Source organism: Osmerus mordax, chromosome 7 (genome assembly GCF_038355195.1).
Source record: "Osmerus mordax isolate fOsmMor3 chromosome 7, fOsmMor3.pri, whole genome shotgun sequence".
NCBI classification, from domain to species: Eukaryota; Metazoa; Chordata; class Actinopteri; order Osmeriformes; family Osmeridae; genus Osmerus; species Osmerus mordax.
Genome location: NC_090056.1, coordinates 13,894,190 through 13,922,004, shown reverse-complemented (window position 1 = coordinate 13,922,004; position 27,815 = coordinate 13,894,190). Strand labels below are relative to the sequence as shown.

Below are 27,815 nucleotides of genomic sequence, written 5' to 3'. Positions count from 1 at the left end.
TTACAGTGATCATAATGTCTAATACGTTTCATCTATACACCTGAAAACACATGGGGACATATTTCCCTGGAGGCCTGAGGAAAGTGCTTCCCACCCTGTATATTACAGTCTGTCCATTTGTAAAGCAATACAGTGATGCTGGTGATGTATTTTACAGTGATAATTAGGTGGGGAACAGATTTACCTGGAGGACTGAGGTTCCCCCCTCCTATGTTGTGTCATCTACACATCAGTCTTTTACACTGTGGTTCCCCCTCCCCCCCATCCCCTCCCCCCTGTATATTAGTCTGGCCATTTATAAAGCAATACAGTGATTCTGGTGATGTATGTTACTGTGATAATTATGTATAACAAGTTTCATCTATACATCAGTCTTTTAAACTGAGAACACAGGGGGAACAGATTTCCTTGGAGGAACAGGGAAACTGAATTCTCCGGAACACCATCCCCCATTTTTGAACAATTGTTGTGAAGAAAACAAAACTACCTTTTCTTCTTTCATGGGAACTAACGGTGAAGTTGACATTGATGGTCAAATCATGTTTGACACATTTATGAAGGTGGATCATTATTCACTTCCGTTTCTCCACACCGGACGACGACGACTGAATATGAAAGTGGCATATACAGCACAGTAAGAACATCACAAGCCAGGTGAGTGGGCATTAAACAATACAAAAAAAGAGTGTACATGTTACTAGGCATGTTAAACATTTTATTACACAATAAATTCAAATGTACAGTCCAAGATGAATAAGCTGCTTGTCAATAAACAGATTCTTATTGTACATCCTACTCCTCTCCAGCTCCCGGTAGCACAATCTTGCTTGAGTCATAGTAGTTCTCCTCAATAAGAGCAAGACCCTCCGCCTCCCTCTGTTTGACGAGCCTCTCTGCCTCCCTCCTGGCCCACTGCCTCATTCTGAAAAATAAAAATATTGATCATTAATACTTTATCATGCTCAGAACAGTATTGCCAGCATTACATTATCTATCCAACACACACATGGAAGTGTGTCTTTTTATGGAAGACTTTCAGAAAACATTCAGTAGTTATTTCGGGTCATGCAAATATTGAGAATATCATTTCTTAAACAAAGTGTGTTTACAATAAACTACAATAGTTAACATCTGACTACACAATAGATGGCATTACTGAGTAACAAAATGTTGGTGTGTAAATTGGGGTATGAATAAATAAGTTTTGCTTTGTCATATCTGAAGGTATATATACTTACAAGTTTATTCAATTGGAAATCTTGTTTAAATTATCAGTTTCTATTTATGTTCAAAATGTATTTATGAATATGTAATGCGAGGCGGAGCTATTACTGGTGAATATGTATATGTTGTTTGGGATTGTTCTTTTCTTTTTATAACTACTGTTTAGCAATCACTTTTTTGTGGTAAATTGTCTGAAATAAATTCATTCATTCATTCAAATTGCCTGCCTCCAAAGAAGACATACCCATGGTCTGGTAAATAGTGGATGAAGGTACTCCCAACAACGATGGCTACAGAGATGCCAAAGAAGAAGGCAAGCCTCATGTTCCACACATCAACAACAGGATCCCGTGAGAATCCATGATAATCTGGATTCTGTAGTGTCAAGAGAGATACGTTAGGCACATTTAACAGTGATGGATACATATACATAGCTATATTCTTATAATCCTTACCTAAGGCTAGCACGAAGGCACAAATACAGACCAAATGCTAAAGACGGAATATGTTGCTTATTATTGCTGACAATAGCAATACTACGTCCTTCGTCAAAACACTACCAGCAAACAACTGAAGATTGTTTATTTAGCAACACTAACATCAAAGAAAAAGGGAAAAAAGCATGATTGACACGGTTTCCGTTTCAGCTCACCTTCTCGTATGCGCTGACCTCTGCGTGTCCATGATGACTATCCTTGGCATGTGCGGGCTGCAAATCCGAAACTGTGGCCGAACCGGCAGCTCCGGACGGTGTCGTTTGGGATACGAACCGGACCCCGAGAACTGGATTTATGCGAAAACGGGACAGGGTAGGCCCTAGACGCACCAACCGAGCGAGCATTTCTGCTGTCTAAACACTGAATGTCACACTTGACCCGGAACCGGAAATGTCTGTTTTATGCTATTCTTTGGCTAATTTAAAGTTTCAGGTGAAAAACAACATAAAATAAATGTGTTTGCTCAGTGCTTGCAGGACGCTATGATTGTATTATTGCTGAATATCAGAAATTCTGGACAAACCCGTTTAGCGATTTTCAAAAATGTGGTTTATTAGTTAGATATTTTTTATGGGATGTTCAAATTTCTTAACATTTTCTAATTAAGTAGGAAGTAAAACATAAAACCCACCAAATGTTTGAATTCCAGTCCAACAGGCCTAACTCGAGAGAGCTACAACTCTGATAGAAAGAAATCTGCACCTCGTCCATTAATTGTATAAAGCGGGACAAGTTACTTCTCAGCGTGAGAAATGGTTGAACTGGGTGAGAAATATAAGGTGCTGCGTGAGATATTATTGAAATGCGTATGCGTGAGACGAGAGAGACCTTTAACTACCTGTATTATTAATAATACAGATCAGATCAGTTGGATTGTTTAAAAAAAGTTTTAGTATCCTTGACAGTACCGCCGAAATAGCTCAGTTGGGAGAGCGTTAGACTGAAGATCTAAAGGTCCCTGGTTCGATCCCGGGTTTCGGCATTTTGCTTCTGTCACGGCCACTGACAAATGTTGCACTATCCAAAAACCGTTTGGGTTTATTGTACAAATACATACTACAAACATGTACTTGATCAATCTTTAATCAGTTTCATGATAAATATTGAAATAGGCATATAACATCACTATAATACAAAAACAAACAATTGAAATGTCAAACACTTTCAATGAATACAGTATTATACAATATCAATCAGTCTCACAAGGACATGGTGGTCATTTTAATCCTTGGAACTGAAACAAAAAAGATGCACTAGAGTAAAGTTCAAGGACAAGAGCGAAATTCAAGTTTTACTTAGTTTACTTATACTCAATATAAAGGATGTACAGGGAGTTTGACTTGGGGGCTGATTTCTGGAGTTGTCAAATCCAGAAATGGGTTAGGATATATCATTTAGTTTAGGTAAAACATTTTGTCTTCCTCTCAGTGGTGTCAAGACGCCAGAATCGGTCCTTTTCCAGCCTAACTACCCTTTTGTAAAAAAAAAAGAGGTTTTACAAGCATGATCATTAACCCAAAAGCATTGTTGTTTAGTGTTGATCTGCTCCGATTCTTTCAACATATCATACACAACCTACAAAAACATTTACTTTCTTTGATCTTTTCTTGGGGTGAGTTAAAGTGGTATAACACACAATTATCTCAGTTTGTTGCTCTTAACTATCACGTGAACTGAAGATTAGGTAGTTCTATATCACTATATATATATATTCATGTATATGAGAGAATTGAATTTGGTTTTATTTCAGACCTTGCAAAAGTATCCATCAAGCTATTCAACTTATTTTGAATTAAGCTGATTCCGATCTACAAAACCACCATATTGACAAAGTTTTGTAAATTTTCATAATCTTAGCCAATTCATTGGAAATAAAATACAGAATTACTTAAGTATTTACTGTTTACATCTATTGTAAACTCATTACATTCCTACTTGACTATGCAATGTTTCTCTATTTTCTGCTCAGTAAATTAGCGAAGATATATAAAAAATATGGTTAACTTTGTCAAAACAGGGTCGGAAAATAAATTACTAAAATGTAATTCCTTTTAAAATAAGGTTGTACACTTGTGTGTATATTATCATACATCCTATGAAGTCACTTTGAAGCCTGTTTTGCTTTCACTGAAGTACTAATCACATTTTTACTTACAAATAAACCAACCTAAACCCCCAAACCTCCCCATTCTACACTGAGCAACAAATATTAATTTGACAAATTTGGCCTGTATTATTAAGGGCTACCATGAGACACTGTGTGAAAGGCGTGAACATCTTATCCGATGTCAAGTAATAATTCCCAACAAAAAACAACAACAGTATTAGCTATATACATTGGTTACATTTATACCTAGTAAGTTAATATTTATTTAGTTTAAAGTAAACTTTCAAACTTTCAATGAACCTTGTAAATGAAATTGAAAATGTATCTTTAACATTAAAAAATTGCTTCTTTTTTTTTATATTGCATCTAGGGTAGAAACCTACATTTGACTTTGATTTGATGTTTTAATGCATTAAATAAAAACCTTTTTGTAGTTTTAAGTAAAGATTATACTTCAAAAAGGGGATTCTTATGGGTTTGTGTATACATTTTCAGTTCAAACTGACCTAATTGTAACAATGTCCTAAAAGGAACCCTTTCTGACTACTAAAAGTGAGGTAAGAAGGCTGAAAAACCAGTTGATGTCTCACTCACTTGCCACATTTCAGTAAAGTAGGACACAATAATACACTCTGCAATTCTGCAATGGAAGTGATTACATTAGATCTGCAGTGAAATAAAATTGAGACAACAGAAGTAGTGGCTAACTATGGAAAGTAAATGTGAATCTGAACACTCACTTGCTTCCTTTTAATCCACTATGTCTGTTGGCTAAGTTAGTTGCAACTATTTTACTGCTTACTTATAGTGCATATTATCAGCCTTTATATTGATAGACCAATAGCCCCCTGAAAAGCAAAACAAAAATGTAAATATAAACCTGAAATGCAGTCCTGTTCATTGTTGATCTGAAGCCTGACATGACAGCAACTTGGTCTCCTAAATGGCAATTAAACTTTTAATACTCATACATTTCCCATATAAAAGGAAAATGTTACATTAATATAGTTTAAAACCATGCCACTTTCATTCTCATTCTTTCTTTGGAAATAACTTCAGCCTCTGAAGCTAACAGATCCCTAGAAAATGGCAGAATAGTCCAAGTATCCTGACACAATGACATTAAAATACAATTGTAGTTCAATTGCATTTGTGCCATGTTTACTCCAAGACTGCAATTAATGACTACTGATTGTAAAAGTACTTTTTAAACCCCTAGCCAGTATCCACACCTGCCCTTACAGTTGTAAAGTTTACTGGGTTAATATCTAACCCTAAATATACCATGTCAAGTTTATCATTGCAATGCATAACATTCCACACTCATAGGCATAGTGGTTCAGTTTTTAACAATGCCATCTCACAACCAATATTCTTTGGTGAAACGTGGCTTGTGAAATGAGCAAAATATTGATTACAAAGAAGAAGAAAAAAGAAACATGGGAAGCATAAGCATAATCACATAAAAGGCTTTTTGAACATACTAAGATGGCTGAACTGTAATGTGCTGGCGTAATTATGTCTCTGACACAGGTACTGTGCTGGAGAGGACCATGAGGAAAAATAATTTGGGCCAACAAAGTGCAATTCAGGCACAATAGTGTGAAAAGGCATTTTCTCTGCCAAACTTTGGCTATCAATTAGAAGGAAACAACACCAAATATTTGATATTTTCAGTTTCTCTCAATTCTAAATTCCAGGAGAAACATAGTGTAGGCTTCTAAAAACGTATGTGAAAAGGTAGCTGTGCAGTACTAAACAATAAGTATTTCAAATGGATTCATGTCATTTATGTTGAATGCAATCATCTGGATAGTATTGACTCTCGTTATGTACATATTTCAAACCCAATGATGTAGATGTTTTAGCGTTATACCTCATGAGGTGCCATCTTTTAATCTTTGATAAATACAAATTATAAGGGACAATATAAAACAAATCAGTCATTGTTCAGTAATATAAAGGCCAAGTATTGAAAACTTTTGATTATCACAAATCACCCATCCCTTTTATCTACAAGAGTGCTAGAGGTGCGACATTGAGAAGATGTCTGGGACAACTTCGTAATAGTAATGTTCAGTCAAATCTGGGTGGCCATCAAAAATTTGATAAGCAACAACCGATGCAAAAACATCTTAAACAGGCCAAAATAGTCATTGAGTATGTTGGGTACATGGACATGAAAACAATCAAGTCAAGAGGAAAATAGAGGCACTGTAGCCTTTGGAGAAGGTATAGTGGCAGATGGTGATGGTATGGTTGCAGCAAGGTTGTAGGTGGAGTTTGGGGAAGAGGGCTGTGGGGATGCTAAAGGGGTAAACAAAGACCTAGCTGGGGGGGAGGGGGAGTGAAGAGCAGCTGTGGCTGTAGTTGGGGAGTCTGAGCTGACTTCATCACCTTCCTCAGAGTCCCATACCTCACTCTGCAGGTAGTCTGCAAACAAGGCCTTGGCGCGCTGCAATACCCTCCCAAGGTTGTGGCGGCGAACAAGACGGTCAAAGTGCATAGCCAGCTCATTATAATCAAAACTATTCTTAACAATGTGATCTCTGTGCTCCAGCAAGATAGAGAGGCACAAAAATAACATGAAGGGATTCCCTTTACCAAACTCTTGAGGTGGAGGCAGAGAACAGGGTTTGATGGTGTTTTCTGGTTTCGTAGAGTTAGGGGTACTGGTGCCTGTGCTGGAGGCCTTGTTGCTTGACAACGAAGGGGCTCGTCCAAAGGATAAAACAGGTGATGAGAGCAAAGATCTATTTTGAGGGCAGGAGAGTGAGGGAGAAGGAACAGAGGACTTCCCTGTGGGAGTCGTAGGCGAGCTGGCTCCAGTCCCATTGAACACAGGGCCAAACGAAGCTAATACCTGTGACGTATGGTCTGGTGAATCTGCCCTTTCATTCGACAGTGGAGATGAAGCATACATCGGTGATGGGGAGTCTGCTGAGGCCCCTTGCCAACTAGTTGGTGAAGGGGAGGACATAGGCGAGGGAGAGGAACTGGTTTTCCAGTTGGACAGGCCAGAAGGAAACAGTGAGGCCGGGGATATAGTCTGTTGGCTGGGAGAGCCCCCCCTTCCCTCTGTTTCTGGAGAAGAGGATTGGTCATCATCTCTAATGAGTGGTGCTCGCTCCCCTGGATCTTCTTCACTGTCCTCTGTGGACTGCCGGACTGGGAGAATGGACACAGGCTGTGATTCAATGGGGCCTTCTGTGAGGTCACGATCTTCCAAATCAAAGCTGTCCTCATTCCGGGCACTGTAGTATTTAAACTCTCCAAAACTGGCCTGTTTCTCAAAGGGAGCAGCAGGTGCTACTTTGTTCTCTTTCCCAACGTAAGGTATATTGTAGTCCCCCTCACCTTCCCTTATAGCTCCTCTGTCTAGTTTCTCGTCTTTCTCTATGTTTATCTTCCTTAATCCATCTGGCTCTTCTCTTGAGGGTCTCAACATGTGTTGTCTACGCTGCCTCTCTTTTTGCTTTAAATCTTCCCCATGGTCCCTTTTGAAAGCTTGGTCCTGAACATTGCTTGAAGTCATACCGTCCGTCTCCAAGGGTGGGCCTAGAAGTTCCACCTCGGTTTCAGGAGGATCAGGGGGCAGGGAACTCCAGGCGACCTCCAACATTCTTAGGGCATCGTCAAACGCAAATTCACGTTTTAGTTCCAGAAGCAGCCAGCGGTAACAGAAGAACAGATCATCAGCTCCTCGAGAGACCAGGTAAGAATAGAACTCAGGGTCTGAATACTGAAGAAGGAGCTTGAGATGCTGGAACTTGACAGACATGAGTTGGCCATCGGGTCGAAAGTTGCCCTCTAAGCGTTTCATAATGCCACAGAAGCAGATGAACGCATGAGCCTCATTATCCATGACAGCAAGAATTGGAGATGCAATGTCACTCATACCCTGGCAGTAAGACACCTACAAAACAAAATAAAAACATTAACCCTTGCTACAAACCCTAAAAAGAACACTCATTACTAAATACATGTTTATTGTTAAAAACCCACACCTGTGGATGAGTGATGGCGAAGGTGGTAAGCAGGTCTGTGAGGGCGGTGAGGTGGGGACTGTCCTCTGAGCCTGCGTAGTAAGGATGGGCACGGTCTGTTCTCAGCACATCCTTCAGCACATTACCTCTAATGAATTCTAGATCTTCTTGACTGGCCCTGGATGTCCACTCTCTCTTCAACTGGTCATACTCTCTGGTCTTTCTCTTCATATAGTCCATTCTTTCTTGACCAGTCAATCCATCTGGGTACACGTTAAGTAGGTACCGCCACACAACCTGTTCAGGGAACAACAGAAGATGACTGATGAGACCAAGTAAATATGACCGTAGCTAATTTTAACACCTTGCTTAAATAAGCAACGGAGATGGCTAACGATTAATCGTAATAGAAAGTAAGCATGTCTTCTAATCTACATACATTTCTTATTATGGACAATGAATCATTCAATGTTATTGAATGGGGAATAGGCTACTCCCCCTGGGGGGTAGCCTTAAGGTTTGTTCCAGATTAAATAAAAAGAGATCCAACGATCAACCCAGACACAAGTTTCTCATCCCGGCCAGATGCATATTCCAATCACAAAATAAAGAAAGGCAAATGAACAGCAAGATAACTAACAACAACAAACAAAGTGTGGGAGCTCCTGAACAGGCTGCCAATCAGTGTGGCCCCGGAAGTAAGCACATGCATACTTAGATAATAAACCACAGTTGCTAAAATGTTGTTGTAGGTCAAGTCAACTACATGTAGTTGATAACGGTACCTTGCGTAGAGAAGGTTCCACCCCACCATGATAGATACGTAACCGCAATTCTTCTGGGCGGTACAGCTGACCCTGGCCATTAAGATAACTGTGGAACTCTGCATCACTAAGAGGGGGCTTGAAAGGTTTCATATCCTCACAGTAAGACCAGCTCAAGGCCTGCTGGACTCTGGACAAAGTACGACCCATCTGAAAACAGAGGGGCAGAAAAAGAATGAACATTGGGGTAACCCATCGGCATTTAAGCAAAATGAGGATTCGAGTGGAGCAATTCCATTAGCAGAAAGATGTGACTCATGGCTGTAGTGAGTGGTTGGGGAAAAATAAGGCTGACAGGATGAAGAGGGTCAATAGTAACCTGGGACAGCAGGGACTGAGTGAAGGGGAGAGCAGTGGCTGCTAAGGACTTCTTCTCCCCAGGAAGCTGATCAGAACCAATCACATCTTTGGGGCTTATGATGTCCCAGTCTTCCATTAGGGGACCTATGGACAAAAATACATTAAGATTGACAGTTTGGAGATCTAATAGAGCTTTACAATAAGCAAGAGTAGTGTTTGCAAGACATCTTACTGTCTTCAGAGGGCTTTATATCCATCTTGAGCTGTAAATAAGGCTTTGCAGCACTGACAAACGCAGCATCCAAATCCCAATCAGACAGAAGGGAGAGATACACTTCCACACCTCCACGGTCACGAGACAGGTAGCTTATTCCGAAGTTTCTCTTGCTAATTAAAAAGCAAGAAAGCACACACAAGGTTTTTGACACCAATTCAGATTAAGAAAAAACTACTCATAACAGCAACTGGTAAATTGAATTCTAATAATCTAAGTCAATGCAATCATATATCCCTTACCCATTTAACTCAAAGGCTCTTATGAGTATATGTTGTAGCACCTCCAACGACGTTATTTGAGGATCAACTGCAAATGAACGAAACTCCACTGGTAGCACTCCGTCACATTTCTAAGGGGAGCCAAATGGGAAAACTGCTCATCCAATCTGGACAGCATTCGACTGGGCTATAAAATTGTTTTCCGGTCAAAGAATTCAAGCAAACAAATTGTACACCTGGGCTCAGTAAGGTCTAGGGGGATGTGTCAAACTAAAGAATGCCAGATCGCAGCTTTGCTGAAATGTGTGTGTGCATTGTGATATTTACTTGGTATGACTCATTTGGCTGACAGTCACTTTAACTGACTAGCAAGATGGGGGAAAAAAACAGGTGTACTGTCACAAGCCACGTCACAAGAAAATGAGTCTAGTCCAGGGGAGCTGTCACGATGTTATCTCATCTAACGTTGTATTATGATTCTATTTGTAATGTACCTTAACTAGATAATTTAGCAAGTTTACAATAAAGCTATGTTGTGTTAGCTAGCGACCAGTATACCGTATCTGACTTATGTGTGGAGCTAGAAGCCTGCTAACAAGCAAGCACATCAAAACTATATTTATAAGGTCTAGCTAGCTAAGCCGATACCCATCTCCCTGCCTGAGGCTCAGGGAGATGTCATTCTCTTAACATTGCAAATGCGGCTATCTGGCTAGCTAACCTGGCTGACTACACTGACATACAGTAGAAACCAATGTCTAATGCTAGCCTGCTCATGCAAAGCTAATACATCATAACTGTTTCTCACCTTCACTTTGACACGCACAACCCCCCTCTCCTCCTCGGCAGCCATGATGAGGGACCCGCTAAAAATACGATATGTGTGTACAATGTTTCTTCTTTGATAGCTACAGACTACATTTTAAAAAGAAACGACAACGATTGGCATCTCGGTAGCTTTTCCCTCACCGTTCCGTGTACAGCACAAAACCTATTTTGCGATTGTAGCCTTCAAAATAAAAGCCTTGTTGACGTTTGTTTACCCGAGAGTGGCTCTGGTTTGCCCGACACAATGAAAACGTTATTTATCACGTTATGACCATTTCATATTAATCGTTTCTGTTTGGCTAATCAGTGACAATTGTCTAAAATAAAAACAACTTTGTCTATCAATTTTCTCCTTTTTCCTTGTTAGGCTATTTTCACATATTTAGCAGATGCTATTTTTTTTATCCAGTCAAGCTTAAGTGTCCCCAAAAGGTTGTGTTGGTTTGCAGTTTAGGCAATTATTGAACAAATGAGATTGCTTTCTGTGATTTTGAGAACTAGCGATAAAATTGGCTTTACCTAAAATCCAGCAGTAAAATATTTCCATTAATTCCAAATGGTAAAAAAGAAAGAAAATGTCTAATCGGAAATAGAAATAATAGTAAATATGAAAAGGGCCTATGCTGTCAAACATTTCCTCCATCGTTTAAGCATATTTACACAAGGTACCCTATGCAACCCATCCCGTCACAACAAGTTTGAGAACTACAGTATAATCATTCCAACCAAAAGCATTAAACTTTATACTCTATGTTTCAGTAAATCTCTAACAGATGCATGAGATGTGGGAAATGCTATATCAACGAATTTGTGACATCTCCTCAAGGAAAGGGGTCTTCATGCAGCCTGTGCACAGTTGGTCCATCCACAGGGGCGCCTCGTGCTGCAGCGGGGTACGACGAGGGTAGAATGTGTAGGACAGGTCATAGTTCAATAGGCAGCTGATGGAGGCCATGTAGAGGTCCGAGTAGCGGCAGAGGCGGCGGGAAAAATAGGTGGGGTTGTGACAGGTACGAAAGATGCTGCCAAATTGGGGGTTGAACAAGTTCTTTGTCACAGCTCTATAAAGATGTCCAACAAACAGAATGTGTTACAAAACATGTTCAAACTGCAATGTGTAAAATATGAGATGTTGACTTGTTTCAGGATGACAAACTCACAGAAGCTCCTCCCTCTCCTTCAACCAATCTTTCCGAACTTCTTTTGCCTCTGGATCTCGATGTTTCTAACAAAGAATGCCAATGAAGGTGACATTTATTCCATCAAATCCAACCAAATGTAAATCATGCCACTTAGTACCCAATATTTTGCCCAATACAGGAATGCAACACAGCCAGTTAAGGTAGTTGCACTTGGAGCCTGGCCTCCCATTTACTCAATGTGCAAAATAAAGAACCTGGATAATTATGATTGTTCCGTGTCAGCTTTCTGGATGACTGTGGCATCATTGCCAGTTTACTGTGTGGGTGTACCTGCATGCGCTCCAGTAGACCAGTAAGTGCCTGAAGCCAAGTGAGGCTCTGGGCAAACTGTTGTGTGTTAGCCACCTTCGTCTCCACCTCAAGCTCTGGCACAATAGCCCCTGTCCTCCAACCATGACGCAGCATTAGATCCTACAGAACACACAGGAATTGAGTATCACTTTACCACACAGACACATCCGTATCCTCAATAATCAAACTGAAAGCTTTATCACTCACTGCTAAGTCACTGTACAGATGGTCTCCGAAGTAGAGCACTTTTGATCCTGTCCATCCTGTGAGCCTTAGAAACTCAAACAAGTTTCCCTACCACAAAAACACAACCTCATTAGCATTACAAAGATGATAGATATACTGGCTTACAAATAACATATTTGGCCCCTTTAAATAAAATATATTTTAAAAATATCATTTTCAACATTATATTGCATTTGTGTTCTTTACCTGTTTGTAGATCTTCCCCTTATCCAAGCTTTTGATCTTGTCCCACTTTAGGTTCCCATGGCTATCTAATAGTCTAAAAGGTCTGGAAGTAGCAAGTACAGATGTTAATTGGACAAACTGTGTCTTTTTTTTCTTACATAAAAAAGATGGAGCAGGTAATGCAAATGTAGCAACAAAAATGTACTCTGCTAAATGTTTTATCCCAGTGTATAACTGTAACTAGTGTGAAATATCATGAAATAACAAGACAGTATTCAAACAAATATAATAATAAATAATTCCCCTGGGTTAAAAGGGTTGTGTTTAGATCTGAAATCATGATAGGCTGCATGAGTGTCACACTTACTTGACACAGTCATTGAAGAAATGTGGTTTGTCAGCTTGAACAATTACAATATCAAAGAAGTCCCTCCAGTTGTTCCCAATCATGTACTTCATCCCTTTGTCACTAAATCAGTTAGTAAAATACAATGGTTGATCAGATTTTGTGAGTGTTACCTGGTTGCTACTTCAAATGTATGGTTCATTTTCAAACCTGGTATTACCAGTATTTTCAGTAATTTGACTGATAGCTAGTTTTACTCACACAAAGTTAAAGGGGCTGTTGGTTATGAGGAAGAGCTTTTTGCCACTGTTGGCCAAGCATTGTAAAACTGCCAGTGTCTCCTCTCCTCTGAGGATGTATTTCTCTGGGGTAGGGAGACGAGGAGAGGAATGTCTCTGACTTGTAAGCTTCCCACATCTAAAGGAACATTTTGTTCCATGCTTGGAGCATGATTATTTTCTGTAGCATTTAAGCAATAGATAAATGTTTCTAAAGCCCTTCTGTAAGGAGTCTACATCAAATCTGAATAAGCTTACCCAGGTCCTGCATTACCCACTTGTACATGTAACCTTGGATGTGCACCATCCCAATGGCATCCTGTAGTCAGATACATTTAGATTTGATTGAGACTTTTTATCAACAAGAAATCCGTACAATAACAAATATGGGAAGTAAAAAACATGCAAATCTCTGTAGTTTTCCAGTTTCCACTTGTGGATAAATAAAATATTTACTACTATTATTAGTCACTAGTTTGGGGATGTTATCAAATGATTGCAGGCCACTAACATATTTCTGCTACTTCCATAATTCCTGACATAATTGCCTCAACAGTTAAATTAGCGTGTTCCAGGCCAGCCACATGCAATAGTCCTTCTGACTGTTTTTACAGTTGTATGAACATAAATGAGCAATGTACATGCCCAAAATCACAAAAGAGTCACTAAAGTTTCCAACAAAGTGAGTAACAAGTACTGGAAAACAGAATTTTACTCTTGGGGACAAAAAAAGACACTTGTTCACTGTTACTTGAAAAAGGAGCCAATTTACAGGACTTGGATGGGACTGAAAGCAATTACTGACATACAATTTGTCTCTCTTTCTCCCTAAATGTTTCTAGTGGGCCCTCTACAGCATTAGAATCAAATTATTTAAAAGAGACAGTATGACAAGAAATCAACAGCTCGACAAAAATAGCATTTTTGAAGCAGACCTCCACAAAACTTTGGAGTAGCCTCACGTTACGGTATTGCCATTACTCCAATTTTATGAGTAGTTCAGAAATTTATCTCTAGCATCTTCTAGAAGTATTTCTCATTTTCCCCAAATTAACTACTTTGTTTGGATCCAACGGAATTGTGTAAAAATGTACTGCACTGCTGCTCACCGACACATCTTTGTATAGATGGACTGGGTCATATTCAATGTCATTGGAGATAAAGTAGTCATTGGCAACAGCAAGTAGAGTCATCTCTGGGATAGAGAAAACATCCATGAACTGTTTAATCTTAGGACCCTGCAAGTTGAAAAGGTTGTAAGGAATTGACATTGAAATGTTAGTAACAGCAGGCATATTTGTTTCTAGAAAAGTTAATTACATGTATTCTATGTTCCTCAAGTGTATCAATCAAAATAACAAATCTCGTTTACGGTCACTTTGACCCACTACCTCTTTGCATTTACAGAGCGGACAAACGGCCAATGTGAAGTGGGTTTAAACTAATCAGGGGAGTCAGGTGGCTGAGTGGTTAGGGAATCGGGCTAGTAATCAGAAGGTTGCTGGTTAGATCCCTGGCTCTGCCAAATGACGTTGTGTCCTTGGGCAAGGCACTTCACCCTACTTCCCTCGGGGGAATGTCCCTGTACTTACTGTAAGTTGCTCTGGATAAGAGCGTCTGCTAAAAGACTAAATGTAAATTTAAGTCAGTCACAGTCTTAATTACTGTTATGCCTGTACATTGTCTTGCCAGTTATCAATACTGGCCAGTTTGCTAGTTCTAAACTTATTTAACCTGGTTTCAGAATAGAATTCAAAAGTACTGACCTTGCCATAAAAGTCACTGACTTCGTGAAGAGGTAGATGGTGAGTTCCTCCATAGAGTTTTAACACTTCCTCATCAGGAACAGGTTTTAAACCTCTGGAGAAAAAAACATCTCTTACACCACATGTAGGCCTACTTATAATGCATTCAATGACAGCAAACAAAAAAATATTATTAATAATGGTCGATGGGTTGAAGGCTTTTGATCAAAGCAACAAGCTAACCACAAGAAAAAAAAGTAAGACAGGTGGTAATAACATTGAAAATATCACATAAACATTTGTTTGTGTTACCAGCATTCATTAACTATTAAGGTAAACAGTTCATGAAAAGCATAAATATTAGTTTTTCCCTTCATTGTAGGTATTACAGTCCAGGGGTTAGCTGAATGGCCTGCAACAACAAAATATAGCCAAGCCTCTCACCTGTACACAGTCCCAAGCTCGATATAATGAAAGGCATCAACTTTCATCAAGAAGCCCTGTATGGAAAACACTCACGGATGTCAACATAAGGGGATACACAATATTCTTGTTGTTTTCTCTGATATTATACCCTTACTCAAAAGTAAAAAAGACTAGTTTGCAAAAAACATTAGAACATCGCATCAAACATACATGTATGTTTGTAACATACATACTAGGGGTGTAACGATACACTCAGCTCACAATACAATATGTATCACGATACCGGGTGTACGGTACAATACGCATCACGATATTTTGAACAACATTTTAAATGAAACTGAAATTCAACTAACAGATTTATTTCCAAAATATTAAACATTTTCAATAATTTTCTTTGTTGTACATACAATTTAGTTAACTCAGTTCAAGCGAATTATGTGAATGCAGTGAATTCACGCATGACGCAGGTGCAGAGTAGGTTGCGTGCTGGTAGCTCAACCAATAGGATCAAACGGACGTCATATTGTAAAAGTATTGCCATAACTCTACGATACATAATGTAAAATCTTATATTGCGATATATTGTTCCACCCCTAATACATGTAACCTATAGTATACACTGTATACTATAGGTATTAAGCTTGATACTTTAGGTACTGTGTATACCATGAAGATTGTTTATTTTGCTGATGCCTTTCTTAGAGAATAATATGCCTAAAATGAGCAAAATTGCTGGCCATTGATAGATTTTTAGACACCTATAGAATGATGCTATCTTTTTCAGCATTTAGAGGCATTCTCTTTAAACCTTTCAAATGATATATAAATTACTTACCTTCTGAATGTCATAATGCAGACCGCGTGCAGCAAAGTTGGGAATATAGTCATACTTTCTGATGCCTTCGGGATACTGTTAGAAAATATTAAAACTATTAGATATATCCTTATCCATTAGAAACAATAAGGCAATTTGGAAAATTTTACAGACCTTGTACTGTTTGACAAGAAAGTCTTTAGCTGTATTGAAGATCATGGCATCAAGGCAGTTGGAATAGAGAGCGAGGGTGTAGTCATAATCAAAGCCATAGATGTCCACTAGTTCCAGGTCCACCTCATTGTTTGCATAGATGGTTGAGGGGTTCAGAATGCTGCATACACCTGGGGGAATTACATCTATCGAACGAAAAATATGGCACAGTCTTGGTCCCTAATTCAACATTCATTTGCAGGAATTCTGCTTCTGTTCTGTAGACCAGGATTTTTCCAAACTGTTTTGGCCAACTCCATTCTGAATTCTAAAGACGACTTTGCGATCCTATGTCTATTAGTCAATTGCAAAACAGTGATAATCTCAAGATGTAATATTTTTATGTGGGTCTTCGACAATTAAATAGCCTACCACAATGTATCTCATTAACCACCGCACTAATGAGGGAGGTGCTTGCATGAGTGGACAACTATCTCTGAGATGGTTGCTTGTAGGCTATCATAACCTACTGGTTGAAATGCGATGATGACTTTCTTTTTTTACATCGCTCGTTGGCTTTACATTGTATTTTTAGGGAGTAGGCTAGGGGCGATTCAAGAACTATATTCTTCTTTGCCTTGAATATTTTCTGCAGCATTTTGTCATATGATAGATCGACCAGCTGTTTTTCTATAATACGTTTTTGGATATCGAGATACTTCTCCTGCGACCCCATCTACAGGTCATGACCCGTGACCACCAGTTTGCTAACAGCTGGTGTACACCAAATAGTCAAACCCTGCAGAGTGCCCTGGGTGTCTTATAAGGCGTTATAACATCATACGATTGCATAGAAAACATAAACGTTGCGTAATGTAATCGCTGTCATAAACGCCTTTTCTTACCCTGCACAAGCCTTTTCATCTCAGTGTATCTTGACCACATGTGAGTTTTGGAGTCAGTCTTGGGTGCTGCTGAGGAGCAGTAAGTCCGTCCTGAAACAAGCTTTGAAACCTCAGCAGGTCTGTGAGTCTGATATGCGGATGATACGGGTGTCGACCCTGCCATTGTACCGTTTTCACCACGTTTAAAAGTTGAACCGTTTGATGTCACATTTAAACAACAAATCGCAAAACTTCTAAAGGGGTTGAAACGTGCTTTTGCTATACTTTTCTGCACAAACGCACCGTTTAACTGGAGTATTTTTCGGAAAGACATTTCCTAATATAAAACTAGGCTAAAACAAGGTTACTTTGCCAAGTCAAAGCATAAAATAAGCTCCTGTATCCCAGGTCTGAGTTCAAGTCTGTCGCCTGTATGTGAACTAATAAACAGAACAGAAAGACGAAGCGGAGTGAGTTTTCTTGGAATTCCACTATTGGCTAAAAATCCTATCAGTTGCTATTGCTCAACATGATTGGCTAACATCTTTCACAGGCTCATCTCACGAGGATCTGTGTTTACTTAGTGTCTAACCCTCAATTTTATATTTGCCATATTGCAACATTTCAAATTAAATGAACGGAAGTCGTGAATCTTAGAGTAGTACAACAACAAAAAACATATCAAAAAGGGAAGTAAAATGGTCAAAATCGTAAAGATGTTTTTTTTCTTTGTTAGGCCGAGGCTATTCCTACCTAGGCAGTTCGTTATAACGTCGGTCCTCGGTATACCGAGCACTCTAGTTTTCCCTAATTTGTTCTTTGCTCTCCATCTACTTTTCACATATTTAATACTTTCGTTCCCACTTTTTAGATTCGTGCAAGGTACAAAGGTAAATTGAGGCTATGCTAAAAATGTAGATAGTCCCTCCATATTCAAAAGTTAATATTCAAGGAGCCTTAAATAGGCAATAGGCTATATTCAAAGACTCAAACCCGATTTTCGATCTGGATTTGTATCTTTAAATCTAGAATTTCCAAAGCGTAAAAAAATATATTTGGCCTTTAAGCCGATATTCCGTCTTGGAATTTTGCTTGCTCAGACCTTTGGCCCTGTTTCAGCTAAACAAGTGAAGACAAGGATTTCTGTAATTTTGACAAGAAAATCTGGGATCTTCAAGCAAGGAGTAGCCTAATGGAGGAATGTGGGCGGACCTATAGCCTAGTTCTAAACAGTCTACTAGTATTTCTAGTATAACTAGTATTTCTTGGTCAGTTTAGGCTAAGTGAACCGCTGAGGGCCATCTCAACGATTCTTGAGTTTAGCCTAATAAACGTGGTTCTCTGGTCTGGTCAAATTCTTTGTATCACTTTCCTGTTTTAATTAACGATTTAATTGAATTTGCGTTTAGCACGACTTGCTCTGATTCTGATCACTGCACTGCTGCAGTTTCATCATGTCAAGGGTCGGGTGTTAACATGTTTAACTTAATCTTTACATGTTTAGTTTACAGGTAGGCTAGAACGCATAGTGAAAGTCCCTGTCCCCTAACTCAGGCTAATTAATTTACACAATTGCAGCATCGGCCTCAGCATGAGGTAGGCCTAGGGCGTATTTGGAATAGAAAATGCAACCATACCAAACCCTAGCTGCAAGTGTGTAAAACCCAAGTAATTTAGCAATTAAATGATTGCTACTGCTGTTGTAATGTAGGCCTATGTCTCTTAAAAAGAAATTCACTTTATTGGTGGGCTGTTTTTGTGTGTTATTGATTAGGATACTGCACACCAAAGTCCTAGCCTAGCTGTGCAAAACAAAAAAAGATTACAATAGGCAGCGACACCATCTAAAATTCTCAGCAAGCAGGTTTTTTGGGGTGTAAAGTGGCAGACGGTATAGCCGACTGGAAATAAAACGAAATAGCCTAGCTAGGCTCTTCTCTGCACTGACTTCCATATCGATAAGACAAACAAAAAACTTGACACACTGCCAAGGAATCTTATTCTGAAGAGGCATCTTGAGTTAAATCCACTCGTTACATTAATTGGCTTACATTATCTTAGGTTACACTAAACTACTTGGTTTATGGTGTACATAGCCTAATGTGCACAGTAGGCTATAAGGTAAAATCAAACTGATTCGATTGAGCTGGGAAGTTGAGCAGCAGCCCATGCACGGGCGAGTGTCATATAATCTGTCAGACTGTGAGGCAATCGGACCGTAGGGTAATCAATACTCAGGCAAGGGTTTGTAATTAAAAGTAGACAGGGCAATACAGGTCATCGAAAACGTAGTCAACAATCAGGCAAGGGTCAAAAATCGGAGAAAAGCGGATAGCTCACTGACAAAAACATGACAGTTTATGCCGCAAGACAGAGGTGCACGCAACTCTGTACAACAACCAAAACTAACACAGAAACTTATGCGTAGTGTAAACATTGTCTAGGTGGCATCATAGCCTCACAACAAATGGGAAGCTATTTGGCAGGGTCAAAATACTTCAACAAAAAATCGGTGGCCTAAAACTTAGGCTACTTCTCAAAGTGGGGCTGCAATGAATTCTCATAACAGCTGGCACTCGGTTTATGGTGCTCAAAGTGCCCAAAACGTTTGGAAAAACTCATCAATGTGTCTTTCCAGAAATAATGACTTGCTTGCTCAAGATAATGCAGACATTGTTGTGAAGTTTCATATAGGAATGTTGTTAGAAAGAAAATTGTTCCTACATGAAACTGGGGGTTTTAAACACCATAAGACGAGTGTCATCTAGTTCCATTATATTCGAGAGACCAATACTGTGTAATATATGGAGTATGTAACAAACCTGCACAATTGTTAAATTAAATTGAACATTTAATACATTTTCATTATGGCAAAAATTAATTGACAAATGTTTCTTATGGCCATTTAAATCAGTGTACAAAAGGTCGATAGATCATTCACTTCCTGTCAAGGCTCCGGAAACTAAATAATACTGAACAAAAGACACAAAGGCAGCATTTGATTTCAAGGCATGAGATTGGACTAATAAGAAAACAATACATAAGTAACATTGTGTTTTAAGAGGTCAAATGTGAGATATTGTCAATGGAATCTTTTTCCACATTTCAATACCATCATGGTCTTAAAAAGCAAGACTTGAACAATTCCCTGGTGCTGCAAACAGGAGTGTCATTGAGTCATTGTATGAAGTATTTCACTGTACAATGTAATGTTAGTGATTTGTTAGGGTCACTAAGCATATTGTGGGGGGGGGGAAAGAACCATAGCCATGTGACCTACAAGTTCACTCAAACATACTGCCATCCCCTATTCTGTCTCCAGTGAGACGAAAATGATTTTGACAGAAGCTAATTGTGTGGTTTACATTTACAGTAACCGTTCAAGGCATAGTGGGAATAATCACTGTATTAAAAAGGTGCAAATCAGCGCTCAATGCAATGATACCTTGATCACCAAGACTGTATCTTGTGAATGGAGCAATTAATAGAACCAACTGAATATCTGTAAATTCAAAATAAACAGCAAAGAAAAAGATAAGAAACTCTTCAATCAAATGTCCTTTTTTCTTCTTTTGATTTGCCAGAATTAAATCAATGTGAAGCCAGTGTATGGACCCCAGAGATGCAAGGAAGGGCAAAGAGAGCAAGTGTCACTTGTACATCCAACATGGTTTGTGCACAAAAATGCTTTGTTTTTGCAGTACAAAATCCTCAATGTGTGTCCTATAGGCTTTTTCAAAAGATACCAAGAAGACGACCATAGACTCAAACCAGAATTTCCAAGTCTACAGGTGGAATTTGGTTTTAGTTCAACAGGTAGTCAGTCTCAAGTCTGTGTTGCTAGTCAGCGAATCAACAGGGCAAGGTGGGAATTATCCCTCCCTGATTTTGGCAGCCAGGGCAGAGTTCTCTTGTCGAATGGCCTTGTAGTCTTCCAGGATCTTTTCCAGGTTAGCCACAGTCTTTTTACCATTCTCTGTTTCAATCTATGGGAGGGAAGTCAACTTTGGTTAATGTGTTCAATTTTAAAAGGTACTACATACTTCCTCGAGAGGAGAGTCTGACCGGAGCAGTGGAATTCTAAGACTAGTGTAATACTAAAACAGAACTTTGACTTGGGGTCAAAGAATGCAGTGGTCAATAAAACATACCTGTTCCTCTAGATCTCTGATTTCTCTCATGATTGTGCCTGTGTCTTCAATAGTTTGGATCAATTGAGTACAGTTCTAAGATGAGGAAAAAGTTAAACAATTCCGGTCAATATTCATCCTAATAATTTGTGTAATTAAGGTTAGGGTGAGACCACTTAGTGTATCCTTTTTCAGCTTTCAAGTTAAACACCAGTGCCACAAAACAAGGTCTTACCTCGTGCAAGGCTGCTAAGTACTTGTAGGATTTGCGGACAGATTCATCTTTTTTGGCATCCTGAAGAACGAAGAATAGTCAATAGGGAAATTAAACTTGCGGGGCAAATAAAAAGTGAATGTGCCAACTTGGTACAGCTAGCACCTGTTTTTATCAAATGGAGCACATTCTAAAATTATTATTATTAAACAATTGTTGGATTCTGCACCTTGAAGACCAGTTCATCGGTCACAGCAAACGTTCGGTCCAATTTTCCTGTCAGGTTGTTAATTTCTTTCTGCAGCTCCTTGGTGTCACACAAAATCTACACAAGAGGGAGGTGATCAAAACTGAGTCAAAAGTAAAATTCATAGTATATTTTCAGTGGTTTGTTAAGCATCAATAACAGCAGATTAACTACCAAAGTATCCCAGTTATACCTTAGTTATTTCCTCTTTTTGTTTCCTGATGTTTCCAACAATCTCCAGGATCCTCAAAGTGTACGCTGAGCGTGAAACATCTTTCGGGAGATTCTCATACTCGGTTATCTTTAGGGTTTCCACAGAATATCATGTCAGACATACATTTTGTTTAAAGCCAAGAGTACACTGAAATAAATGTAAAACCTAAACACACATACCAGTTGCTTATACAGTCCCTCTTTTTTCTTGGCCTCTTCAGCAGACTGACGGATTTTATCATGAAGATCTTTGATTTCAGACAGTTTTCTGGACGACTCCATCTAAAGAAGTAAATGGACACATGCATGGTGACAAATTTGCAGAAATCATGACTTGCTTACTCAAGATAATGCAGACTCAAGATAATTACTCTGAAACATTACCTGTGTTTGTCTCAGTTTTACTTTTGTCAGTTTAATATTACAGGTAAAACATGAGCACCACCCAACTTGGCTTATTCTGTAGTACAGTAAGGGGAAGATTTACCTCTCGGTTGCTGCAAAGCTCCTTGAGACTGCGGTGTTCATCTATGAGTGGAGCTCGGTGTTTCTCCCACTGAGAGGCGAGATTAACCACCCGATTGGCACTACTCTCCACCAGAGCCTGATGAACACACACGCGTAAAGATGTGTAGTCTACATCATAGAGTTCTTGCTACACATGATAACATAGCTAATTTAAACAAAATCATATTTACATGAAAACGTTCATCACATACATCTATCCTGGAAGAACTGTACAGAGGATTTTTCCAACCTGAAGCTTTGTCATGTTGTTCTCCACGTCTGGCAGTAGGTCAATGGTCTGTTTCTTTACTTGCACACCCTCGTCCTTCTCTGTGTTTCCAAGCTCTCTCTGTTTGAGTTCACTGGATAGCTGCAGACACACAAGAAAAGCTAGTGACATTGCAATGGCACAAAACAATCAAATAGATGGATGTAGTGCAAGTTACCTGTTGCATGGACACCGTGAGCTGCTTCATGTCTCCTCCCAGCTCATCTATGTGTAACGAGAGCTGCTGGAGCTGCTGCTGTAGTGAAGTCATCTCCTCCTGCTGTCGTGCCTGGACATCCTCCTCTGACTGCCGCCCGCTGGGCAGGGAGCTGGCTGCTGCTGCCATCTGCTGGACAGCCTTCTCTGGCTCCTACAACAGAGCACAGACCAAACAACTGACTGGCCTATCTGAGAAGGGAATTTCGGGCCTCACTCAAGAGTAGGGTTGGATAATGCTATTAATGCGATGGACCAACATCAGTTACATTTTCAAACTTGACACAGACAATTCTTGCTGCTATATTTGTGATGCGAATAGCAAAGCTAGCCATTGCAACATGTCTAACCTGAGGAAACCCCTGGTCAAACACCAAATATTTCTAAAAGCTGAAGAGTGTGCCGTGAATCTACTGAATCTAGACTAATAGATTCCACTCCAATCTATACTAGACTAGTACCACTCAAACTATAAATTGTTTAAAAAAAAAAATAGTACTAAATATTCACCTGGGTAAAAGTGAACTTCTGGGTGTGCGTAAAGCGGGTGCCCTTAGTGAGGACGTCATTGTTAAGGGGAGATCCCCCAAATGACTGCAGCAGCTCTGATAGGTCAGAGCCAGAGCGTTGAGCACCAGCAGCAACATCAGGTCGAGGCTGGGCCGTTGTGCGCAGTTGCTCTTCAATACGCTTTTGCAGACGGGCACGTTTCCTTGAACGATACTCCTGTAGACACAGATACATCAGTTCAGTTTAAAAGGCAGTAAGAACATTTTGACAATTGGTACATATAAAAGGTTGCTATGTTAAGTTCAATGTTTTACATTGAAGATGTAAATGTGGTCAAAGCAGAACAGTCCACACACTATTTTGAGTGTAATACTCCCAGCAAAAACGACACGCTTGGTGAAGTATCTGTTGTGTAAGCATACCTCTGGTGTGAGCCGTGAAAGAAGACCTTGGCTGTTCCACTCATTTTCCCACTCCTGGGCAGCACTCAGCTCAGCTGTATGCTGTTCCAGCAGGGAGGATGCCACTGAGGCATGCTGGGAAGGCTGGGCGGTGACAGGAAGGAGATAGTCTCTATGATAGTCCATTACCTCTGAAATATTCAGAATAGAGAAGAAAATGTTGATGCATTATATGCTTATGTCTCTTTTAAAAGGTAATCAACCAACAACCCAGGTGTTGGATGAAGGCACCTAAACAGAATTGAGCTGATTTACCTTTCAGTTGCTTTTTCCCTGGGCCTTTGACACAGTGTGGTAAACTAAGGGGCTGAGTGTGAAAGTTATGTGATGGTCCGGGGCTCTGAAACCAAAACAAAAGGATGTGACTGAGTTCCAGAAGAAGAACAGGCTAAATACACACATCTTTAATGTATCACTACCCTGGCAAGTGATAGTAATGAAGTTGAATTTCACTGGATTAGAGAGAGAGAGAAAAATAAATAGCTAGACCTTCTATAAAAATCTATCTAATTCTAAACAGAGCAATACATTTACATTACAATTACATTATATTTAGTCATTTATCAGACGCTCTTATCCAGAGCGACTTACAGTAAGTACAGGGACATTCCCCCGAGGTAAGTAGGGTGAAGTGCCTTGCCCAAGGACACAACATCATTTGAACTGGCAACCTTCAGATTACTAGCCCGATTCCCTAACCGCCAATACTTGCTGTTCTAGTGGTAACAATGTATCGATGTACCTGTGTTTTGAAAAGAAGGGGAAGTCTGCAAGATGGAGGGAGCCAGGGAAGGGATAACTGTGCTCTGATCTGGGCAGCGATGGATTTCTGGAGAACAGCTGATTTACCTGGTAGTAGTCATTAGAAAACACAAAAAAAAAAAATTCTTCTTTAAATGCAAATAACAGGTCTACAGTTTTTCCACATCAATACCTACACCCAGTAAAAAAAGAAAAGAAAAAAGACTTAATGACAATGTACAGTCACTTTGGCCCAGTAAAATAATACATATCAGAACTGGGAGGAGCCAGGGAATGTGTATGGTGTATGGATATGTACCAGCTGGCTGGTCTGATGCTTCAGCACTCTCTCTAGGAAGCTTCTCCACCAAGAACATAAGGAGGGAACGGATCTCTGGCTCGTTGCTGTACAGAAACGTCTGGTAACCAATCTCCCCCTTGTATCCAAGATCCTGCAAACAAATCCATGTCATATTAGACAACTAGACCTTAGAATAAAACATAAGTATGTTTTTAAATACCACAATAACCTCTTAAAAATTCACGTTAACATCACTACCCCTCTAAGATATTCACTCACACTAAAATAGTAGGCTTTCATACAGGATCAGGCTTTTCCATTATATAGAATGATTCAATCAATTTCATGTGACCAATATAAGAGAACAAGAGGAAATGGGAAGAAACGTTCATATTTTCCTCTTCTTTCATCCCAAATAGTCACATAAATGTAATTTTAGTAAAAGCCTGTCATTCTCTGTCTACACCCACGACTACTAGTAATGCTACTGGTGTGTTCTGAAGCTATCGCTGACATTTTTGTAGAGGTGCTGTACATTGTTGTTGCAGACTTTAGACGTGATGAAACAGCATTTAAGGCTTGTGTTAATCCATACATGGACTGCATATATTGTGTACATTTGTCAGAGTGGATTAGTCAATTCCATTGCTATTGTATTTCTTCTGCTAATCATTAGAAAGAAATAACTAAGTTTTGTACGTAGGAGGTTGCCTTTGTAGTTCAGTAATGGCGGTGGAGGAAGATGCGAGCGAAGCTATTCTGCGGTTGTGGCAACGCTGTTGAATATATATAAGTTGAAGCCGTAGCAAGAACAATCCTTGCTGAGTTTTGTTGGTGGTCATGATGTTGTGGCCCTCCTCCCCACAGGGTTCGGGAAAAGTTTTATTTTCCAGCTACGGCAGCTAGCTCCGTGGTGAAGGAGTTGGCTAAGGCGAACGCTAGCGATTGGTTATGGCAGATCAGAGTGGCTCTGGGCAGATCCAACTATTTTAAACTTCAACAGAGTACCCGCCTTCAAGGAAGTTAACGCTTGTCAATGCGATCCCAGACCCTCTGTACAAATGAAATGTAGGAGGGTCTGGTTAGGACTAGGCTAGTTCCTTGCCATCACATAAAAGTATTCATTAATTAAAAAAAAATGTAGTTCACCTTTTATAATACACCAAGATTTTCATTTTTACTGCAAATGCATATTGGTTCTAAATATCAGTTATTGGTCTCCTAGATCAGTGGTTCTCAATCCTGGTCCTCGGGACCCCCTGCCCTGCATGTTTTAGATGTTTCCCTGCTCCAACACACCTGTGTGTTGGACCAGGATTGAGAACCACTGTCCTAGATTACTAATAACCGGTATCCGCTCTGAAAAAATATATTGGTCAACCCCTAGTTAATTTATTGACAAAGCAAATCTATGTGTATAACTCTTTTTACAAACAATGTCAAAGAGGGCTTCACAGATGCTCATATAATTCCCAACCAACCTAATACCCTCAATATCTATCAAACAGCTAGAATAAAGAGATTATTACGAGGCTGAAAGAAACACGCACAAAATATAACTACATCACTGCTCCACACTCACCTGGCAGGCCTGTGCCAGGCTCATGCCCACTCTGAAGCGAGCAGACATGCCAGGAGGCAAGGAGGGGGACAGCCCACTGCCAAGGGCTGGGTCGATCACTCGCAAACATCTTACCACAGCTTCTACAATCAGCTCACTGGTGAACTGCTTAACACTCTGGATATCATCAGCCACATCCCTTTAATAAATGATGCATGAATGACAGGTGATTGAGATTATCCTCAAATCTAAAAACTATTTTCTATGAGCAACCCCCCACACACCCAATACACACTGACAGAAAAATATCGTATAACTAGCTCTAGTCATATGACCTACTGACTAAATTACACGGCATAGGAAAGCCTACTTTGGCATTTGTTTTCATTACCAACCTACCGTGGCCCGTGACAATATAGTAACAGTTTCTAGGAAAAAAAACAAGCCAGTTACTGTCGCTGATAGCTAACTAAACGTTGCAAAAAATATTATGCTAAACAATGCTACTAAATTACCCAGTTACCATATTTTCACAACTTACGTGCCGGTCTGTCTGAGCGAGTGAATTAAAATCTTATCAACTTCCTCCATTGCAGAGGTGTATCCCACTTCCTTACGTAAGATAACTAACGATCAACTTGCGTCTGATCCGCTAGTTTTGATGTCCCTTCAAAAACGTAAAGGTGATGATGGCTAGCTAGCTCTCAAAATAAGATGAAAGCTAGCTAGCCTGTTGTTAGCTGGGTAAGCTAGGTAAGATCTAACAGTGCAGTTGGCTAGCTGAATATGTCTCTCTTTATCGCATCGCACGAACTGTGGCAGGGTAAATATTCAATATTATTGAATACCCTGCAAATTGCAGTTGTCGTATTAGAGTCTCATGGAGTACCTGACGTTTTGTTAAATTTCTACAGTTTTTTCTAGAGTTATCTAGATGACTAGCTTACAACAGTGCTATATAGAAAGTCTGCCTGACATCTCCTCGAATCGATGAGCCTGTGCAGGAAGTTGTATGGGAGGAGCAGTCATTCGTGGGGGTTTATGGGATGTGTAGTTTCATAACCCCTACTGCTGCCGTGTCAAACAAGCAAGTTATACTCCGATTCCCACAAGGATACCACAGCTACAGTCGCATGACTGAGAGAACGTTTTGGCACGTGCATTTTTGAACCTGTTGAATTGTTTGACGTGTCCGTCAGTGGCCTTGTGATGAACTCTCTGCAGTAATGTTTTAGCAAGTGGTTGGGAGGACAATTTTCTATTTATTCAGCTAACAAATAATATAATTTGACGAATTTATAAGCATTTGGTCTAAATTAGTCATACAGGATCCTTGACCTACTTGTGGACATCCGTGAAGTACGGTCATAGTGCCCACTGAGTGGCAGTATTGTCGCCAGATTCCAATTGGATCTTGGCGCATAGACCAAGTAAACGATTTTAGCTATCACTTTTTTTTTTTGTCTTAATGCACCACGGGTCCAGTAAACGGTTATATTCTGAGATTTTAGTTTAGTAGTCTTTAGTTGACAATTTAGCTGTTTATTGTCTACTTATTGTAGCGCACGGTAACTGTCACAGTAGCAGTTGATAATCTGAGGTATCTTTCGACCAGTTTTAGAATGGATTGATCCA

The 27,815-nt window shown here is 39.7% G+C and overlaps 4 protein-coding genes and 1 non-coding gene across 6 annotated transcripts; 1 reads left to right on the top strand and 4 right to left on the bottom strand.

Annotated features, from left to right (window-relative positions):
- Window positions 1-694: 694 nt before the first annotated feature.
- On the bottom strand, window positions 695-2,094 carry ndufb11 (NADH:ubiquinone oxidoreductase subunit B11). Its single transcript, XM_067240406.1, has 3 exons — window positions 1,877-2,094; window positions 1,469-1,599; window positions 695-922 (listed from the first exon to the last, which is right to left on the bottom strand). The coding sequence occupies exons 1-3, from the start codon at window positions 2,063-2,065 to the stop codon at window positions 793-795; spliced, it is 450 nt and encodes a 149-aa protein (XP_067096507.1). The 5' UTR covers window positions 2,066-2,094; the 3' UTR covers window positions 695-792.
- Window positions 2,095-2,630: 536 nt separating this feature from the next.
- Window positions 2,631-2,703, top strand: trnaf-gaa (transfer RNA phenylalanine (anticodon GAA)). The gene has a single exon. It is a non-coding gene; the product is annotated as a tRNA-Phe (tRNA).
- Window positions 2,704-2,806: 103 nt separating this feature from the next.
- On the bottom strand, window positions 2,807-10,336 carry tbc1d25 (TBC1 domain family, member 25). Its single transcript, XM_067239523.1, has 7 exons — window positions 10,242-10,336; window positions 9,455-9,564; window positions 9,171-9,325; window positions 8,958-9,082; window positions 8,600-8,788; window positions 7,836-8,111; window positions 2,807-7,744 (listed from the first exon to the last, which is right to left on the bottom strand). Exons 1-7 carry the CDS (start codon window positions 10,284-10,286, stop codon window positions 6,023-6,025), a joined length of 2,622 nt encoding a protein of 873 aa, XP_067095624.1. The 5' UTR covers window positions 10,287-10,336; the 3' UTR covers window positions 2,807-6,022.
- Window positions 10,337-11,055: 719 nt separating this feature from the next.
- Window positions 11,056-17,313, bottom strand: nt5dc2 (5'-nucleotidase domain containing 2). Its single transcript, XM_067239524.1, has 14 exons — window positions 16,833-17,313; window positions 15,949-16,133; window positions 15,796-15,870; window positions 14,979-15,034; window positions 14,556-14,649; window positions 13,899-14,027; window positions 13,048-13,108; window positions 12,773-12,875; window positions 12,533-12,634; window positions 12,187-12,268; window positions 11,962-12,048; window positions 11,734-11,874; window positions 11,422-11,486; window positions 11,056-11,322 (listed from the first exon to the last, which is right to left on the bottom strand). Exons 1-14 carry the CDS (start codon window positions 17,143-17,145, stop codon window positions 11,061-11,063), a joined length of 1,755 nt encoding a protein of 584 aa, XP_067095625.1. The 5' UTR covers window positions 17,146-17,313; the 3' UTR covers window positions 11,056-11,060.
- Window positions 17,314-19,044: 1,731 nt separating this feature from the next.
- ccdc22 (coiled-coil domain containing 22) lies at window positions 19,045-27,124 on the bottom strand. Of its 2 annotated transcripts, XM_067239776.1 has the most exons (16): window positions 26,722-27,124; window positions 26,202-26,379; window positions 24,638-24,770; window positions 24,320-24,426; window positions 23,833-23,917; window positions 23,539-23,708; window positions 23,117-23,332; window positions 22,569-22,760; window positions 22,373-22,492; window positions 22,103-22,219; window positions 21,796-21,897; window positions 21,596-21,703; window positions 21,385-21,480; window positions 21,177-21,236; window positions 20,963-21,037; window positions 19,045-20,797 (listed from the first exon to the last, which is right to left on the bottom strand). In XM_067239776.1, exons 1-16 carry the CDS (start codon window positions 26,769-26,771, stop codon window positions 20,684-20,686), a joined length of 1,923 nt encoding a protein of 640 aa, XP_067095877.1. In that variant the 5' UTR covers window positions 26,772-27,124; the 3' UTR covers window positions 19,045-20,683. The 2 variants fall into 2 exon arrangements, with proteins under 2 accessions (XP_067095877.1, XP_067095878.1); XM_067239777.1 differs by lacking the exon at window positions 26,202-26,379.
- Window positions 27,125-27,815: the final 691 nt, after the last annotated feature.